The following is a 21028-nucleotide window of genomic DNA, read 5'->3' as shown; positions in this document are numbered from 1 at the left end:
ATACCTATAGCTATGCAAGCTTTGAAAACCTTCACTGTCCACAACACCTCCAATCTTAGTGTCATCTGCAAACTTGCTAATTCAATTTGCCACATTATCAGAATCAGGATTTATTGTCATGGACAAGTCACGAACTTCGGTGTTTTGTGGCAGCGTCATAATGTGAACATATTATAACCATCTTACAACATTACTATAAAAAATAATAAAAATAACAGTGCATGAAAAGTAAGGCAGTGTCTTTGGTTCATTGATTATTCAGGAATCTGATAGCTGCAGGGAAGAAGCTGTCCTTGTGTCACTGAATGCTCGTTTTTAGGTTCCTGTACCTTTTCCCCTATGGTAACAGAGTGAAAAGGGCATGGCTTGGGTGGTGGGGGTCTTTGAGGATAGAGGCTGCTTTTTTTTTTAAAGATGTCCTCGGTGGAGTGAAGTCTGGTGCCTGTGTTGTTGCAGGCCAAGTTAACAACCTTCTGGGGTTTATTCTTGTCCTGACAGTTGTCACCTCCATACCAGGCAGTGATGCAATCAGCCAGAATGCTTTTCACGGTACACCTATAGAGTCTTCAGTGACATAACAAATCTCCTTAGACTCCTCATAAAGTCTAGCTACTGGCGAGCCTTCTTTGTGATTGCATCATTGTGGAGGCTCCAGGACAGATCTTTGGAATCTGAAGGAATTTGAAGTTCTTGATCCTCTTCACTACTGAGCCCTCGATGAGGACAGGGTCATGTTCCCCTGACTTCCTCCTGGTCCTCAATCATCTCTTTGGTTTTGCTGATGTTGAGTGCAAGTTGTTGTTGTTACACCATTCAAGGAGCTGATCTACCTCCCTCCTGTACGCTTCTTCAACTTTGGTGTCATCGGCAAAATTGTAGATGGCATTGGAATTGTGCCTGGCCACACAGTCGTGAGTGTATAATGAGTAAAAGAGTGGGCTAAGCACGCATCCTTGGGGTGTGCCTGTGTTGATAATCAGTGAGGAGGAAACAATTCATACTGTCTATGATCTTTCAATGAGAAAATCAAGGGTCCATTTGGGGTGGGGTGGGAAGAGACATAGAGTTTGTAGCTCAGCACTGAGGGAATAATGGTATTGAAGCCCAAATTGTAGTCTATGAAGAACAGCTGTATGTATGAATTGCTGTTTTTGAGGTGATCCTGAGCTGAGTGGAGAGCCAAGGGTATTGAATCTGTTGTAGAGCGATTTTGACAATTGGAAAATTGCATCAGGTCCAGATCTTTACTTAGGTAGGTATTAATTCTGGCCATGACCAGCCTCTCAAATCATTTCAACATAGTCAAAGTTAGTGCTACTTGGCATAGACCACTCTTCTTGGGTACCGGGATGATTGATGCCCTTTTGAAGCTAGTGGGAACCTCTAACTGCCACAATGAGAGGTTGAGAATGTCCGTGAACACTCCAGCTAGTTGGTTGGTGTGTATTTTCAGTACCCTGCCAGGTACGCCATCAGGGCCTGACGCCTTGCATGAGTTCTTCCTCTTGAATGATGTTCTGACATCGCCCTCAGAGACAGATATCACAGGGTCCTCAGTCTTTTCAGGGATTTTACTAGGCATTTCTCAAAGTGGGCTAGAAGGTGTTCATCTCATTGGGTAGTGAAGCATCACAGTCATCTATAGTGTTTGGCTTCGCTTTGTAGGCCTGTCCTCCTGCCTTAGCTGGCATGCATCTGTCTCTGCCTCTAGCTTCCAACAAAGTTGCCACTTTGCTTCGGAGATTACCTTCTGCAGGTCATACCTGGACCCGTAAAGATCTCTCAATCCCCGGCCTTAAACACCCTTGTTCTTGCCCTCAGCAGGCTGCAGATTCTTTGATTCGGGTCTTCTGGTTGGGGAACTCCCGGTAATTATGCGTGGGCACACACACTCATCCATGCAGATCTTGATGAAGTCGGTGATTATCTGCTGCACATTCTTTCAAGTCTATGGATGAGTTCTTGAAAATGTTCCAGTTCACTGGTTCAAAGCAGTCCTGCAAACACTCCTCTGCTTCCCTCGACCATGCCTTCATCCACTTCAACACTGGTGCTACTGTTGTCTTCAGTCTTTGCTTGTATGCTGGGAGTAGAAGAGTGGTCATGATATGGCTCTGTATTTTTTTCATGATGGTGTAGCAGTCATCGAGTGTGTTGGTTCCCCTCGTCTGACATGTGACGTGTTGGTGGTAGTTTGTCAGACTTCTTCAGGTTGGCCTGATTCCACAATAATCGGGAAGTCAACCGGATATGGCTGTCTCGTGGCGCTGTTTATCATAGTCCTCAGTCCCTCCAGTGTTAGCCTGTGGCAAATCTGCCATTTTTTTTGTTGTCTAGGTTTAGCATTTGCATGTCAACTATTAACATATTTTAATATAATTCTTTTGATCAATGTTGAAGCAGCAAGTATCCAATATTTCTGGTGCAGTTCTGATAATGTGATTACAACCACCATGACCTGTTTTCTCATGTATGTGTCGAACAATCAAATCAGAAATATGAAATACTTTAGCAAAATAATTGGATGTTTCACTTCTGCCATATTGCTTTTACCATTCTTCCTCCTACTCTCAATACATCATATACAAAAATAGGATTTAACTTGTAAAAATGACTTGTGTTTGCAGCATTCAGATTCTCTATAATGCTTTTTTTCCTGACAAAAACAAATAATCTCCAATTCAGCATTTGTCAACTCATCAACTGTTAGGTACAGCTCTTTTGAGCTCTGTTTCTCTTCTCACAAATGTTGCCTGTCCCACTGAATATTTCTGCAATTTTCTGTTTTTTATATATTTCCTTTTTTTCTGCCAAGTTTCTGTGTAAAATTTCATTCGTTTGCCCATTCTTCCAGTCCAGCCATGTTTTTTTAAAAAATCTAGATAGTTCTCTAGATTTTAAAGTTTTGTGAGAGCTATAAATTTGGAAATGTTACAATGAACAGCCACATCTAAGCCATTAATATAAACCAAAGAAAGTAATGGTCCTTGTAGTGACCTTGATACCAGTCTGAGAAACAACTGTTGACTGGTGCTTTCTGCTTTTGAATCCTACTCCTATTGATCCTTTAATTTCTTGGGCCACAAGTTTTAATAATCAGCATTTAGTTTGAAGCTTTATCAAACATCTGAAAATCCAGGTAACTAATATCTCCAGCCTCCCCTTCATCAACCTCCCTCAAAAGGTCAATTAGATTAATCATTTGCAATTTTCTGTAAGACAAGTACAATATTATTACGTTTCTAGTGGGCAGTTTTTACTTTTGAACTAGGAGTTTTTTTTTAAAAAGGAAGGTAAACTGAGAAAAGTATTATGGATTACAACTTTGAGATGGAGTCCAATTATTTTCATTCTGACATAACCAGCAAACAAAGCAATTTTCCTAAAATTAAATAGCTAATTCTATTAAGCAGCATATTCATGGATATTGTGTTAGAGTTCTGTGTTGTGTATTGGCCTATGTATTGTGTGGTTTTATGTTTATAAAATGACAGTTTGCCTTAGAGAACCAAGGTGAAGGTGGACTGCTGAGAGATTGGGAGACAGACTGAGCATGTGGAGAAAATGAAAAATGTCTGGACTTGGGTGATAAACTACCACTGGGTGGTGCTGTTGAGTGGAAGAAGGCCCAGAGCATGAGTCATGGTCTGGAGGACAGTTTAGAATGTTGGGATTTCAAAAAGGGATGAACATTCCGAAGGCAGCCAGAAGGATCTGGACCAAACCAGTTGTTCCTCTCTCTGCAAGCAACACAAGACAACTTCGAATTTTGTGCTCTCTCTCTCAAAGATCCTTTGGCTCCAGTTTACCAAACAAACTGAATTTTGTTTATGATCTTTGCTTCAGTTGAGATCAAAGTTTTGTAGTATTGTGTGTTTTGTGTCTAAGTTTTTTCTGTGGGCTGGTTGGAAATATAACTTAGACCTTAATTACATATTTTATATTTAGGCTGGGGAATTTATTAGTTTTACACTGTTATAGAGATTTGCATAGTAACTAGTGGGCATTGTTATAAAAGGGGGGATTTTGAATTAAAGTTTGAAGGTGATTTTTTTTTGTTAATAAAGTAATTGTTAATCTTTACCCCTGTGTGATAGGCCTTCTTTCTGGTTGCTGGTTTGATCTTGTAACAATTGTGTTTATTTTTTTTTCAGGCTAGACCAATAACGACATTCAACACCATGTCAGAGTTTGAGTTGATGCACGAGTTTGACTCTTCCTTAGCTACCAACTATGAATGGATGACAACTTCAAACATAGGGTAGGGAATTTAGCTCCAGTTTCCTTTCTTAGAACATTATTAATATACTTACATAGATCATTGTTATTGCTTTATTTGATTAGTTTGGACTAATGGATGATAGTTTCAGGCCTATAATCATATTTAAATAATCATCTTTCTGTGGATCTATTGCTATCGCTTCTTGTGAACCATATCCAGTAATTATGTCACAAGCCACATGAGGGTCATGGCCTGTTTGTTATCACAAACCACTTATATGAATGTGTTGAGGATTGGTGTTGATCCTCGATCCAGGTTCTGGGGAGAGATCTCAATCATCAGTCTACTCGCCTGAGGAATGAAGGGCCTGTTCTTGTCTTCTTCAGCCAATTCACTTTATTTTGATATACAAGCTTGTGGAAGTCTGTCACCTCAACAGAGGATCGTGGAGCTCCCTGAGCATACAAATGCTATTTGACATAATCCAATCTCAGATATGTCACTTCCTTGGCAGCAAACATTATCCCATCAGAATGAAGCTATGCAATATCCATCTACATGTTGCATCATATTGTGGACCCAACTCCCCTCAGTTATTTTTACAGTTTCAGTTCCCCTAACTGATTAGCACAATGCCTTTACAGCACAAAGGATCGGGACTGGGGTTTGAATCCTGCACTGTCTGTAAGGATTTTGAACATTCTCCCCATGTCTGCTTGGGATTTCCCCAGGGGCTCCAATTTTCTCTTACCATTCTGGAGGTGTTGGTTGATTGGATTTAAATTGGGCAGCACGGACTTGTGGGCTGAAATGGTCTGTTACTGTGCTGTACGTCTTTATTTAAAAATTTAAAATTTAATTTAAGGTTTAATTCCATAAATCACACAATTCCAGAGAGAAACAGGACTGTTGGAAATTTATCTGCCAGGCTGTTATCAGGCAACACACATTTGGAGCCTCTCTCAGTCCTTGATCAGGGTTAGTGGAATTTTACCTTGGCTGTCATTGCACATCCTGGAGTCTCTCACTGTCCTACAAACATCTCAGCTTAAGCATTACCCAAGTTGCATTTATGCATTGGTATTTTGGTTAATTAATTAAAGTGTTAATGCATTTGATATATTAATCAACGTCATCTAAACTAAAAAAAACCCTTATTTCTGTGTCTCAACTGCCAATTGTACTCACTTTCCAACCTTCAGCTCCATAGAAGTCCAACACATAACCAACAATGACAATTTAACCCTCTTTTTAATTTGTGTAAGAGCCTAGTCCCAGCCCAGCTCTCCCATGACCCAGCTTATGCAAGCCATCTTTGAAATTCACCTGAAATAAACATTCAGTGCCCTCAATGTTTGGGCTGACTTTTTTTCTTTATTTGGCCCTGTTCTCCACAATTTTAAATTTGTAATCAATCAATTCAAATTCCAGATTTTATTCAAGGTTATCTATATACATTTTAATTAGTCCATGTAGAAATTACAGCACTTTTTATACATAGTTCTCTCATTTCAGGGCACCATAATGTTTGGGACATTTGGTTTCACAGGTATATTTGTGAGTACTCAGGTATGTTTAATTGCTTCATTGATGCAAGCATAAGAGAGCTAGGTTTGCTTCTAAGGTTTTGATCACCTTTGGAATCTACATTTGCTGTTTTTCAACATGAGGGCCAGAGATGTGCCCAATGAAAGTCAAAGAAGCCATTATGAGGCTGAAAAACGACAGTAAAGCATTGACCAAAATCAACATTTTGGAATATCATTAAAAGTGGACTGGTGAGCTCAGTAATTGCCAAGGGAAAGGTCGGCCAAGAAAGACGCCACTGCTGATAACAGAAGAATTCTCATCATAATGAAGAAAAATCCCAAACATGTGTCTGACGGATTACAAACACTCTTCAGGAGGCAGGTGTGTTATTGACTGCTGTCTGCAGAAGAGGCAGGTGTGTTATTGACTGCTGTCTGCAGAAGACTTCATTGGCAGAACTCTTGGTTCTCATGTTGAAAAGTGGCAACTACAGATTCCAAAGGTGATCAAAAGCTTAGAGGCAGCCAAGGTCTCTTATACCTGCACCAATTAAGCAATTAAATATGCCTGTGTAATCACAAATACCTTTGAAGCCAAATGTCCAAAACATTATGGTGCCTTGAAGTAAGGGGACTATGAAAGTACTGTAATTTCTACATGGTCAAACTAAAATGTATACAAATGACCTTGAACAAAATCTGGAACATGTACTTTAATTACATGTGAATTGTTTGAGTACACATTTAAAACTGTGGAGCACAAAGGCAAATAAAGGAAATTAGTGTCTTTGTCCCAAAAATTATGGAGATCACTGTTGGAAATCATTTGACTTATTATAAAATCACCTCCCTTTCCATGGAAATCACATGATCCACTAAAAGAGCACAATCCTTCTTTTCCTAGATCTCAATCAAGCAGTTTCTTTCAGATTGTTTATCTGACAGGCCATCAGGTCACTTCAAAGACCTGAGTGTCATGTGAGATTCTCTCCCATGAGTGATAGAGCACACACAGTCTGAGGAATGGATCAGGATGGGATTTTAATATAAACTTAACAATTGAGAACAGAAATGCATAATTGAGGAGGGTACTTCCTGTAACGTGGAAACATACAAAATTGAAGCAGGGATGGGTCATTTTCCCTGTTGAATGTGCCTAAAGTCTCTTCCAATCCCATTCTACCAGGTCTCCTTATCAACTTTAACCAGACCCTTTCATGCCAAGCCTCTGCCTGGAGGCCAGCTATAAGCGCGGAGGAGAAAATATAAACTTAGCTTTCATTGGAGCTGTCCTATAAGGCTGCTTTAGTGTCGCGTTAAGTAGTGTCTTCTGGAACTGATGGAGGCGGGGTGACTGGTGCTGCCCATCATAAGTACGCAACAGAGCAATGGCCGTCTTCCCTATCCATAACCCCCATGCAGCTCTATCTTTCCCAGAACGGTTCCAGCTGCGTGGGGGATTATAGGTAGGGAAGACGGCCATTGCTCTGCAGTGCTTTGAGCCGCTGATGGGCATCCCGGTGAGGTGCCGGAACAGCCGGCACCAGCCCTGAGGTATGAGTGGTGGGGAGATGGGTCGCAGGCTGATGGCATCATTGTGGTGAGATCAGACCACCCCAAGCCAGCCTCTTGCAATGGCATTACATTCACGTGAGGTGACAGAGTGTACCGCTCCACCGATGATCCTTCCTCGAGAGGCTTGGAGCCTGCCACAGTGCATTCATAGAGTTAAGTCTCCCAAAGTAAGGGTGGAGAATCTCCGCCTTTACAGTCGGGCTTTTTCACTGCGTGAAAGGGGCTGCAGGTTCCTGTGTACATCTCTGTCCCATAAGAGAAAAGTAGAAAAAGAATCAAAAGAAAGAAAATTCAGTAATAACTCAACAAAAAAATACTTAAAAAAGATGCCTCCCAAAAAGTGCTGAATAAAGATAAAACAGCACTATTTCCCTCCACCATATGGGCTGTGGCTCCTGCCACGATATGGCACAAGCAAGCAAGGAAGAACATTCAACCCCTACCCGGGGAAAAATTAATAAATTACACATTAGAAAATAATAAATTGCCCACCGCTTCAAGATTGGCATTAACTTGATCATCATGCCCAGGGTCCAACTGTAAAGTAGGCTGCTCTTCTTCGATTTTCTTATTGTCTTTACTTACTATTTTCTTATGTCCTCTAGTTTCCATATCCAACAGCTTCCAGGTAGGTTCTGGAGAATTTTAATATATTTTAAGTTAATTTTTAATTTGGGCTTTGTATTTTAATCACCCAGGAGAGTTATGATTTGACCTCCTTCCCCTATGTCATTACTTCATCACCCCCCCCTACTGCCCCCCATGGCCCCTCATTCTTGATGCCTTTTTTTGCAATCAAAAATATGTTTCCTTCTCAAATGTATTCAGCGACTTGACCTCTAAAGTCTACAGTCTCTGTGATTATGAATTCTACAGGTCCACTACCCCTTGAAAGTTCTTTCTTAGTTTGACCACAGTTGTTCAGCATGATATAAGAATATTGCCATATTGCTAGCTTTCTTTTACAGTACATTTATTCTGAATAAATAAACAAACCTAAACATCAAAAAATATAGCTTTAAAAAATATTCATCTGCATCAAGTTCTGTGTTACCACCATTCAATGTTCAGGTTACAAATTCTACTCTATGACACATCAGTGCTTTCAGAATGCACAAATGAATTGAATATACTGTATATATTTTAAGTCCAATTCTTATTTATTCCTGGTGTCAGATGTGACAAATGTTTTACTGAATGTTGCAAATCAGTCTTTTGTACCACAATCCAGTAATTTTGAAATGGCTAATGTAACTCTCTTTTTCATGGCCTTTTACAATGCCATCGGGAGATTTTTCAGCAATTGACTTAATTTTTTAGGTCCTTGGTACAATAAACCAAAACTGCTGAAGTTTTATCCCATTTCTCTATACATCAAAGATGATTATAGATTTTAAGATAACAATCATTTACTTTCAAAGAATAGTCATGGTAACATTCTCTTCCTCTGTGAAGGCTAATATAAAGTACTCATTTTTATTAAATGACTACCAACCAGCAGCACTCGCATCTACACTGTTGAAGATTATCAAATCCTGCCTGAGCAGCAGCATGGATCCATTCTAATTTGCCTATCACAGCAGCAGGTCTGCAGCAGATGCCATTCACTGGTTACACACAAAACCCTGGAACACCTGGGCACCTAAGGTGCATATTGACTACAGTTCAGCATTCAACACAATCATCCCCTCAAAACTGATCAGGACCTGGGCCTCAATACCCCACTGTGTAATTTGATCCTGGATTTCCTCACCTCCAGACCACAACCATTGACAAGAACATCTCCACAATCTCCATCAGTACCAGAGCACCACGGGGCTGCATACTTTGTCTCCTGCTCCACTCGCTTTACACCTATGACTGTGTGGTTAGGTACAGCAACAACAACATGTACAAATTTGCTGACTCAATACCAAATGTGATACCACAATATTGGGCTGTATAAAAAGGGGTGATGATTCAGCATACAGGAGGGAGATTGAAAACTTTGCTGAATGGTGTACCATCACCTTCTCACTTAATGTCAGGAGCTGAGAGTAGACTTTAGGAGGGGAAAACAAGAGGTGTATGATTCAGTGATTTTTTTTAATTCCTAGGAGCCACTAGGCCCATTCAAGTGGACCCTCCTCCTTGAGGGCAGTGGCAGGAGCGGCTATTAACCTGAGGACTCACCTTTCACCCCTAAAAAGCTGCTTGCAACGTTGCCTGGTCCACCTGAAAGGCCCTATTCATATCCAGAAGTGCCTTGGAGCACCTCTGGATCTGGTGAAGGCGGGGTGACTGGTGCCGCAGTGCCACCCATCATAAATATGTGGCATAGAAATGGCCATCTTCCCTACTCATAATACCCCATGCAGGTGGAACTTCTCTATGTTTCCACAACAGTTCCAGCTGGTGGGGGATTATGGGTAGGGAAGACCGCCATTACTATGCTGCATTTTGAGCTGCAGAGAGCGGCCCCAGTGCAGGAGCGGCCAGCCGGGCTGTGGCAGCCCACACTGGCTGCCTCTGATATCCCCCATCAGCTGCCCCTGCCCCGACATTCCCCTGCCCTGATTATCCCCGCCAACCTCCCCTCCCCAGTAGGGCAAGGTCTGTCAGGGCGGGGGGCGGCTGTCAGGCAGCAGGGAGTTGGGAGGCTGGCTGATAGTCATCAGCCTGCCCCCAGGCAGCTGCTCATTTCGGTGCCTTGGCAGAACCCAGCACTCCACTGATTATCCCTTCCAGAGGAGGGTTGGTGTTGGCGCCTCGGAGACGCTTTCGGAGCATTCAGGTTATTAATTTCTTAGCCACATGCAGGGATGCAGCTTTACAACGGGGTGTTCAGGCTACCTGAAAGGACTATTTCAGAGGACCTTCCCTGGACCCAACATACTAATGTAACTGGGAAGAAAACATGCAAGCGCCTCTACTTCTTCAGAAGTTTGCGGAGATCTTGTATGTCATAGGTAACCTCGACAAACTTCTACAGATGTGTAGTGGAAAGTGTGCATCACAGTGGGGGGGTGGGGGGGGAGGGGGTGTAGCGATACCTCTGAATGGAAATCCCTGCAAAAGGTCGTTGACACAGCCCAATACATCAGAGACAAAACTCTCCACTTCATCAGGAATAGAACGCTGCTGTCAGAGAGCAGCCGAAATCAAGTATCTACAGCAGCCAGGACATGCTCTGCCATCAGGAAAGAGGTCTAGGTGCCACAAGACTCACCACCAGGTTCAGGAATAGTTACTACTCCTCCACCATCAGACTTTGAAGTTTCTTGCTCCCATTAACTTTCTGCAGTGAGTCTGGCTTTCACTCATGTTGGCAGAATGAAATCTGTCCTCTGCTTTATGTGGACAGATAAATTTGCTACTATTACAAATTTATGTTTCCTGTACTGTCTGCTATCTTTCTGAAGATTTGCTCCTCTAATTCCCAATGACTATTGGAATGTCTAAAATATAATCCCAACAATGTGGTCATCCCTTTCTTATTTCTCAGTTCCACCCATATGGCCTCAGTGGACGAGATGTCTAATCTGTTTTGTCTGAGCACTGCCATGACATTTTCCCTGACCAGCAGTCCTCCCCCTTCCTCCTTTCATCACTCTCTCCATATCAGGTTTCATTACATTTCCATCTGTGTGGAAATTTTTTATTGAATGCATTAATCACTTAGAATTCTGTTCCCATTGCTGATTTATGTTACTGTTCCTGTGAAGATGATGGAAATTTAAAATAAAAACAGGATAATTTTTTCCAGTCTGACAGAATCAGTGAGGAAAGGAACAAGAGTTTGAGAGAAACCCAATATGCTAACTTTGGTTACAGTCCTGGTAGTTTCTCTACTGTGCTAATGGTTTCACAGACCATCTATGCTCTATCCACAATGACCATCCTGAGCTCTTGATTGCATGCTATTTCAACACCCCTTTCACAAGATATGGAAATGAAAATTGTGTTAGAATCAATGGGTCTAGGTCTCCAGTAATTTGCCAAATGTCAGCATGTTTGCATGCACAAATGGATTTCTAGGCCCATGTATGCCAAATTTATTTCTATTTTGGATGTGGTAAAAAGAACACTTTGCATTTGGATACTGTTCCACCCACTACTGCAATCTCACTCTTCATTGTTATTGTTGGGTTAGGTATATAGACTACTCATCCAAGAATCTGTTTCATTTCTCTCCCAGTAACATTCACAATTTGATCACTTTGATCTACCCGCTAGACTTAATTCTATCAGCTGATACAAGTTCATTTTCTTACTGCGATAAAGCGCAAATAAATGGTGATGAATAGATATACCACAGGGCAAGCCCAAGGCAATTGTTGTTATTAAGCTATGCAAAGGAACTGTTATTTTTAAGCTATCATAATTGTGTCAATATTCAGGAGGAAAATAGTCAGCCCAAAATTTATCTGGTACATTAAATTGGCTTATGATGTAATTTTTAAAAAAATTTAGACATAACAGCACCTAATAACTGAATCACCTGGGATTGTCTGATCTTGGAATCTAAGCAGGCAAAGGACTGGTCAGTACTTGGAGGAGAGACCATCTGGGAACACCAGGTGCTGTGGGTTTCCGTGAGGGGCGCTGGACAAAGTGGCGACTCTCTGTCTGCCTTACACTAGGCAAAAGTTAAAGAATTTCATGCATGTTACATTCTAATTGTAGTGTTACATGACAGTAATGGAACCTTTACCTTTATGCAGATCAGTAACTGGCCCTTCTGGCTCATGAGCTAGAGTTGCCCAAATACACTAATTAACCTACAACTCCCATATAATTTGAAGGGTGGGAGGAAACTGGAGCACCGGAGGCAGCCCATGCAGAAACGGGGAGTACATACACTCCTTGTAGACACCACCGGATTCTAACCCTGGTCGCTGCGCTGTAACAGCATCGTGCTAACTTATATGCTAGCCATGATGCTATACTGAGGCTTAAGTAGAGGGAAATTGTTCTGTGCTGTTTCATGTACGGAACCTTGCATTGTCAAACAGAGGAACCCCAATGAGGTCTTCATGGGTTCTTGCTTTTTGAGCAACATATTGAGTTATATTTTGGTTTTTGCAGTGAAATGCTACCTGGAGCTGTTACACCTCTGACGATTAGTACCTTTGGGAGAGCTATTGAATATGCATTACAGGTAGGTTGGTTTGATGTGGTTGTATTTATTGAAAACTTTCATTGTTATAGCCTACAATTACATTATAATTGTATTACACCCCAAGTTCAAATTTAACTAGTATCTTTAAAAACATAGCATCATTACGAAGAAGTTCTCAATACCTACGGGTCATCCACAATAAATCAATTTGAGTGCAGGCAAATCCTGCCTAACAGTTCATATCTCAATTTTTCTGTAAAGCAAAGTAATGTTATTTTGGCATGTATCATAAAATGCAAATTTAAAAATAAATTTTGTTCTTTGTTTTTACATATAAATTCCATGACAGTGAATTTTATTCCATACTTCAAATTATTGGGTAATGATTTATGTATTTTGTAAGGGCCTATTCCTGTAGCTGGACAGTATCTCCACGAGCAAGTTTGATTTTAGAGGTGGAGTTAAACAAGAAAATTTGCAGATGCTGTGATTGTAGTTTACACAAAAATGCTGGAGAATGAGGGGAGATTGATCGAAGTATTTAAAATTATGAGGGGGTGGACAGAGTAAATGTCAATAGGCTTCTTCCATTGAGGGGAGGTGAGGTACAAACCAGAGGACATGGGTTAAGGGTAAAAGGGGAAAAGTTTAGAGGGAACAGGAGGGGAAAATTCTTCACACAGAGAGTGGTGGGAGTGCAAAACGAGCTGCCAGCTGAAGTGGTGAATGTTTTAATATTTAATAAGGATTTGGCATGTACATGGATGGGAGAGATATGGACTGAGTGCAGGTCAGTGGGACTAGACAAAAAAAATGGTTCGGCATAGACTAGAAGTGCCAAAGGGGCCTGTTTCTGTTCTGTAATGTCTATGGTTCTATCTCAACAAGTCATACGTTGTTCTTTATGTACCAAAGATAAAGATACATAACCATCATTTCAGACCCGAGCCAAACCAAAACTTATTGCTCATACCTGGATGTGGGCTAAGGCCTGAAAGGGTGGTTATCTATCTTTGCAACATAAAGATAGCTGCTTCACTTGAGTGTGAACTTAAAATTCAAGGCACAGGATATATAAATCAATGACAATAAAAGAGTGGAGACCAACTCCCTCATTAAGTTCGCATTCATATTTTTCTTTTCAGACACCTGTCTCATACAAGAAAATAAGATGGACACATTTTTAATCAACTCTTTAAACATTGAACCATATAGGCTATTGAATGTCATTGCAGAATTAGGCCATTCTGCCCATCAAGTCTGCTCTACCTTTCAAATCATGGCTGATGTATTTTTCCTCTCAACCCCATGCCAACTTTCTGCCAATAACCTTTGACAACCTTCCGAATAAAGAATCTTATCAGAATCTGGTTCAGATATACCTAATGACTTGGCCTCCACGAGCATCTGTAGCAACAAATTCCATTGATTCACCATTTTCTGGCTGAAGAAATTTCTCTTCATCTCTGTTCTAAATTATTTCAGACAAAAATGACAATTGAAAGTCAACAGCACAAAAACAAATCTCCCAGTCCACAGTTAGTATCAGCTATTGAATATCCATTAATTCCATTTTATTCTCCCTGCATTCATATTTCAGTCCAGATTCTACCACCTTATCATCACATAAGGGGCAGTTTTCAGTGGTTAAGAACCGACTGCCCTGCATGTCTTTGTCTGGTAGGAATGATCTGGAACACTCAAAGAAACACAGAAAATGTATAAACTCCTCATGGGCTGCACCAGTGGCCAGGATTGGACCCAAATCATTAAATGATTACATTAAAAGGTGAAATATTTAAGACAACAATTTTGGAACAAAATCTTTTAAAATTCTTTAAATTTTGTAATATCTAATGGGAAAGTAAATTGTTTATCAGGGTTAAGCAGATAATTACGGCTGAAAACCTCCAAGAACCAAACATCTGAAAGTTAATTTCCAGCTGACATTGAACTCCACTTCTGAAATGAAGGTCAAATTTGGAAGCAAATGAGAACACATAACTGAGGCTGTATTGCACATTTGCCACTGTTAGCTTGTGATGAATCCCAAGGCACATACAAATAAGTTGAAGATTTTCAGTATATTCTCTGACTGTCTAAAGGACATAAAGTGTTGGATGGCTCTAAACCTCCTGAAGCTAAATGAAACCAAATATGAGATCATCCTATTTGCCCCCCCCCCACCCCAACTCCACCAAAAATATCTCCAATACCCTCCGTAACTTAATCCACCCTCATTAAACCACACATCAAATCGCTTGGTGTGATATTCAATTCCATCTTCAAGTTTGACAAACAAGTCATTGCAGTAGCTACCTTAGCATCAATTTAAAGACAATGGTATGTTGATGTAAATTCAAATAGCACTGGTGTTAATTGCAAAACTGTATTTGCACCACATTTTGCAGTGCAGACTTCAAATAAATAAGAATTAAATAACAAGAGATTGGAGAATTCATGTTTATATTTAAAATTGTGTTTTTTTGTTGAAGATTGTTTACATACATCATAATGTAATTTATCTAGGAATTTTCCATAAAATCAGGAGGAATCTCCTGCTTTTCACCCTACAACCATAAGCTCATCGGAATCTGTTGTTCTCACTTCTTTATAAATCTAATGGTAAGTTTCAAGGTAAATGCCTTTACTATATATTATCCCTTTCCACATATCTGTGAAAGATGGATACATGTTCTTAAAGCAGGGAGCATAGCTTTTTGTGACATTCATTTGGTATCTGTCCCAACACGATGGGGGTGGGGGGAGGGGGAGTCCTGTCTCACTAATTTGATTGAATTTTTAGGAGGTAACTCAAAAGGTTGATGAAGGAAGGGTGGCAGACATTGCCTATAGACTTTGTGGGCATTTGACAAGGACCTGAAAGATTTGCTGGTCTGGAAGATTAAGGCACATGGATCCAATCCAAAGTTGATTTGTGATAGGAGACAGGTGGTAGTGGTGGGGGAATGCTTTTCTGATTGACTGCATGTAACTCGTGGTGTACCATTATGATCACTGTTGGAACTCTCGTTGTTTGTGATATATCGATGACCTGGATGTGAACGTAGGAGAGGTATGATTAGTTATATATATATATATATATATATTAGTTCGATGAAAATTTGAGTGGTCATATAAGTAAATTTGCAAATTACATGAAAATTAATGGAGTTGTGGACAGCAAGAAAAGTTATCTAGGGCAGAATATAGGTCGAATGAAAAGTTGGGTAGAGCATCAGCTTTCAGAACTTAATTTTATTCTGATACATGAAATATTTTTGGGAAGTCAAATTAAGATAGGACAGTAAATGATGGGGCACTAAATAATAATGATAAACAAAGAGAGTGCATTGTTCACTGAAAGTGGGTATAAAGAGGTGGATAATATGAGGCAGAAAACATGGGAGCAGAAGTAGGCCTGTTGGGTTGGCTTCACCATTCCATCATGCGCTGATCCATTCTCCCACTCAGCCCCACTCCTCTGCTTTCTCCCTATAACCTTTGATATCTGTCCAGATACCTATTAATCTTTGTCTTAAATACACCCAACGAGCTGGTCTCCGTGGTAGCAAATTCCAGAGGTTCACCACTCCCTGGCAAAAGAAATTCCTCTGTTTTAAGTAAGATCCATAAGAGACTATAATGTCAGAAAATATTGGAGTAGAAATTGGCTCTTCATTCCATTGATGTCCTGCTTTCAATCATGAGCTAATCCATTTTCCCACTAGCCCCACTGCCCGGCCTTCTCCCCATAACCTTTGAAGCCCTAGCTAATCAAGAACCTATCAATCTCTCCCTTAAATTCACATTATTTAAATCTACATCATGTTGCAACTTTACAAAATACTGGTAAGCCAGCACTTGAAGCATTGTGTGCAGTTCTGATCACCACTTTAGAGGTAGGATGCAGTTTGCTGGAGAGAGCACAGAAGAGGTACATCAGGATGTTGCCTGGACTAGATGGTAGACCGGACTTGTTTATTAAATTGAAACAGCATGGCAAAGGGTTCTTCTGACCCATGAAACCTGTGCAGGCCAATTACACACAATTAATCTTATGTTTTTGGAGAGTGTGATGAAACAGGAACACTTGGAGGAAACCTGAGAACATATCAACTTCTGATAGACAGCACAGGATTCGAACCCAGATTGCTCACGCTGTTATAGCAGAGTGTGCACTGGTATTGGAAAAAAGGCTGAGGAATGCCCTGTTGGAGCAGTATAAAATAATAAGATACATAGATAGGACAGATAAAATCATTTTCCCATGGTGGCATATCAAAAACAACGGGGTGCAGATTTGCAATATAATTTGCATAGGTTTAAAGTAATTGGCGAAGGTTTTAAAGGGGATTTGAGCAGAATTTCCTTTTTACATAAGAAGTTGGTGCAATCATATATGATGATTACATTAAGAGGTATTTACACAGATATTTGATTAGACAAGTCATGAAAGGATGTGATTCTGATCCATGAGGAACAATAGGAAAAACAAATTGTGGAAGTAGACCTGCTGGGATAAAGGGCCATTTCTAAGTTGTGCTCTTCCATGACTCATGCTAGGTTCTCCACTTCATTATTTGCACATTGACAGAACTTCTGTTAGCTGTAACAGCTTAGAATTTTAAACTGAGTGAAAACTAAATATCATAAACAAAATCTGCAATGAATTAAGCTGGTATGGTGCATCTATTCAAATGGTGTGTTTCATAAATATTGAAAAATTGAACTTTTGAATCTTAATTTTAAAATAAAGTGTTTAAAAAAAAAAAGCCCTGGTGGGGATCCAGCCATAAGTGCACCCCCCCCCCCCCCGCCCCACCCCAACCACCTCAGGGGCGCAACACATTAAGGGGGCCACAGACTGAAATCAAATTATTTTTTAGGTTTTTTATGTAGTTGATAAGAGAGAAATGCAGAAAAAACTAACTAAACTTGAGTGCTTCACAGGGAAGGGAGTCCATAAACTTTGAGTGGCGTTCTCAGGGAGCAATAGCCAAAAATGTTGAGAATGGCTCGTCCAGAGTAAAAATATTAGCAGATGACTTAGGAAGTAAAATACAAACTTGGTCCCACAATTTGATACAAATCTGACTCAAAATAACACATTTTTTGAAACTCAAAAAAAATTGCAGAGGTTGAATATTGAAAATAAAAACACAAAATTATGAAAATACAGGTCAGATACATTTGTAGGAAGAGAAAGAGTTGACATTACAGGTTGGAGATTCGACTTGTATATATGAAGTTTTGTGTCCAATGAAGATAACAGTAAGTATACAGCCCACTGTATAACTAATCCAGTTGTTCAGATTCATTCACTCTGAAGTATTAAAATAGGTAAGAGTACAAACTTGATCATATGAACATATTCTTCCATTTTTTTTATGCACATGCTGATCCAAACTCAACCAAGTTCAAACAGTACCTATAACCACACTATGATAAAGTTGTGTGCCCATCTGTTAACACTGGCTTTAAGCATAAAATAAAGACTACTCTTTGTTTCAAAGGATCAGGAAACTACCATATTCCTATAATTTTAATGCTGCCATCTTTCATATTTGCCCTATTTACCATCAAATAAAGGAGGTCACCAAGGATTGAGGTTACCAGAGAAATGATTAAGCATTCATTCCAACACTCTGCAAATATGGGTACTACACTTCCCAAAATATATATCTATTCTTAAACTATATGCAATTTTCTCAAGTGGTATACACTATGAATTTCCACATTCCATCTCTCCATTCTGTATCTGGTTTTCAAGTTATATCAATACATTTCCTAGATACTGCTAAGGCCATTTTTACAAACTTTATTTGATACATATTTAATTTTAATTTGGGTGTAGTGCCTTTAATATTGCCTAATAGAAATAGCATTGGATCCTGTAGGAATTTGATCGGTTCGGCCACGCGGAGACTCAGTTTCACCTCTGCCACATCTTATCTGACACGACCAAATTCTACCATGTGGTCGCTGACCTGGACCAGGCCACTGCCAGACGTGTGTTGCACCTCGCTCAGCACCCACCTGCCGAGGACAAATACGAGACCATCAAGTGAGTGCTTACCGGGTCCCTCGGACTATCCAGACACCAGCGTGCTGCTCGGATGCTGCACTTTGACGCCCTGGGGGACAGGTCCCCAATGGAACTGATGGATGAGATGCTCACGCTCATGGGTGAGCACACCAACTGCCCACTCTTCGAGCGCATCTTCCTTGACCATATGCCCAGGAACATCTGGCTGCTGCTAGTCCAGGAGAGTTTCACTGACCTGAGGTCGTGCAGAATGCCCAAGAACTATGGCTTGCATGATTCCCGGAGGGCTCAGTGGTCCAGCAGGTCACGAGGCATGGGCACAACCATGCCAAGCCCGTCCCTAGTGCTGCAATATAGCACCCAGCCCCAGCAGCAGCCCCCAAGAGCATAACTAAGGCCACAGCATCTGCTTCAGGCCTCTGCTTCTACCACCAGCGCTGGAGAGCCAAGGCTCAGAAGTGTAATCAGCCCTGCTCTTTCCAGGGAAATGACCAGGCTGGTCGCTGTTACTGGCTGCGGCGGCTGGCCAACACATGCGGGACTCAGTCAGCGGCTAGCGGTTCATCGTTGACACTGGAGCCCAGATCAGCATCATCCCAGCCACGGCCTTCGATTTCAGGTACCGACCTCGTGGATCTCCCCTCCGTGCAGCCAAATCATTGGCAATCCGGGCATATGGAGATAAGACAGTCCACTTCCAGATCGGCCAACGGAATTTCACGTGGAGGTTCTCTGTCTAATCCCTCCCGACTGCCATCCTGGGTGCAGACTTCCTCCTCACACACGGGCTTCTGGTGGACATTCGAGGTAGGCACCTGGTCGACTCCCATACCTTCCAGGCCATTCGCCTCAACGCCTCCCGCTTGGAGCAACTGCAGATGGCCACGATCAGCACACCCAGAGATGAGTTCCTGACACTCCTCAAGCCACAGTTCTCCGCTGCCTCGCCGCGCCACGGGGTGTTCCACCACATCCCCACCCAAGGCCCACCGGTTCACGCCAAGGCATGCCGGCTCCCGCCTGACAAACTCCAGGTAGTGAAGGAGGAGTTTTTGCACCTGTTGGATCATTTGGCGGTCTGACGGCCCATGAGCCTCGCCGCTCCACCTGGTCCCAAAAGCCTCCGGTGGCTGGCGTCCCTGTGGAGACTATCGATGGCTCAATGAGGCAACCGTTCCAGACCATTACCCCATCCCTCTCATCCAAGACTTTACGGCCAACCTGCATGGTGCGAGAGTTTTCTCCAAGGTTGACCTGGTGCGCGGATATCACCAGATCTCGGTGCACCCTGAGGACATACCCAAGACAGCCATTATCACCCCCTTTAGCTTGTTCGAATTCCTGCGCATGCCATTTGGGCTCAAGAATGCCACTTAGACCTTCCAGCGCCTCTTGGACTCTGTGGGCAGGGACTTGGATTTTGTCTTTACTTATTTGGATGACATCTTTGTCGACAGCAAGGACCGGATGCAACACAACGCCCACCTACGTGCTCTTTTCTCCCGGCTGGCAGACTTCAGCCTTACCATCAACCCAGCCAAGTGTCCGTTCTGGAAAGAGTCCATGCAGTTCCTGGGCCATACTATCATGGCTGAAGGAACCGCACCCGCCACTGCGAAGGTCACCGCTATCAGGGAGTTCCCACGCCCGGACAGACTCAAGGGGCTGCAGGAGTTCATGGGTATAGTCAACTTTTACAACTGCTTCATCCCTGGAGCTGTGCACATCAGGCAGCTGCTATTCACCCTCATCGTGGCCAAACACAAGATGCTCACTTGGAACCCAGATGCCTGCACCGCATTCAAGGACGCCCTCGCGAAGGCCACCATGCTCGCCCACTGACCTACATATGGCACTCTCTGTCGATGCCTCTGCCACAGCTGTCGGTGCCTTCCTGGAGCAGCAGGTGAATGGACATTGGAAGCCACTGGCATTCTTCAGCTGCCTGCTCCGCCCACCGGAACGCAAGTATAGTGCCTTCGACCGCGAGTTACTGGGTATGTACCTGGCGGTGCTGCATTTCCGCTATTTTTTTTGGAGGGGAGGACTTTTACCATCTTCACCGACCACAAACGCCTCACTCAGGCCCTCGTGATGGCAAAGGATCCCTGGTCAGCAGCGTCACCTCTCCTCCGTGTTGGAGTTTACCACCGACCTTCGGCACAAGGCAGGGAAGGACAATATGGTTGCTGATTCACTCTCGTGACCGGCCAACTGCGCGCTGACACCTGGCCTCAACTTTGACTATCTAGCCCGGGACCAGGAATCTGATGAGGAGATGAGGGTCTTCAAGACCGCTAACAATGGCCTGCAGTTCCAAGACCTCCCAACTCCGAGCGGTGAAGGCACCATCCTGTGCAATATCTCCTTGGGCACCCTGCGACCAGTGGTTCCCCAGCAGTGGCGCAGACAGGTCTTCCGTCACATCCACAACCTTTCACATACATCCATCAGGTCCACGGTCCGGATGGTGGCAAAACGGTTCATATGGCATGGGCTGCAGAAGCAGATCGCGGGCTGGGCCAAAACATGCATCCATTGCCAGAAGTCCA

The 21028-nt window shown here is 42.2% G+C and overlaps 1 protein-coding gene across 1 annotated transcript in view; it reads left to right on the top strand.

Moving 5' to 3' along the window:
* The window catches only part of LOC138745071 (rifampicin phosphotransferase-like), a 140375-nt gene that overhangs the window by 89979 nt on the left and 29368 nt on the right, over positions 1–21028 (top strand). The window contains exons 20-22 of the mRNA XM_069902142.1: positions 4155–4261; positions 12394–12466; positions 14957–15052. Of these exons, the coding sequence (XP_069758243.1) occupies positions 4155–4261; positions 12394–12466; positions 14957–15052 (276 nt within the window). The remainder of the gene's footprint in view (positions 1–4154; positions 4262–12393; positions 12467–14956; positions 15053–21028) is intronic.

Source organism: Narcine bancroftii, chromosome 10, assembly GCF_036971445.1.
Source record: "Narcine bancroftii isolate sNarBan1 chromosome 10, sNarBan1.hap1, whole genome shotgun sequence".
Taxonomy (NCBI): Eukaryota; Metazoa; Chordata; class Chondrichthyes; order Torpediniformes; family Narcinidae; genus Narcine; species Narcine bancroftii.
Note: the sequence above shows the minus strand (reverse complement) of the source record. Positions and strands in the feature narration are given on the sequence as shown.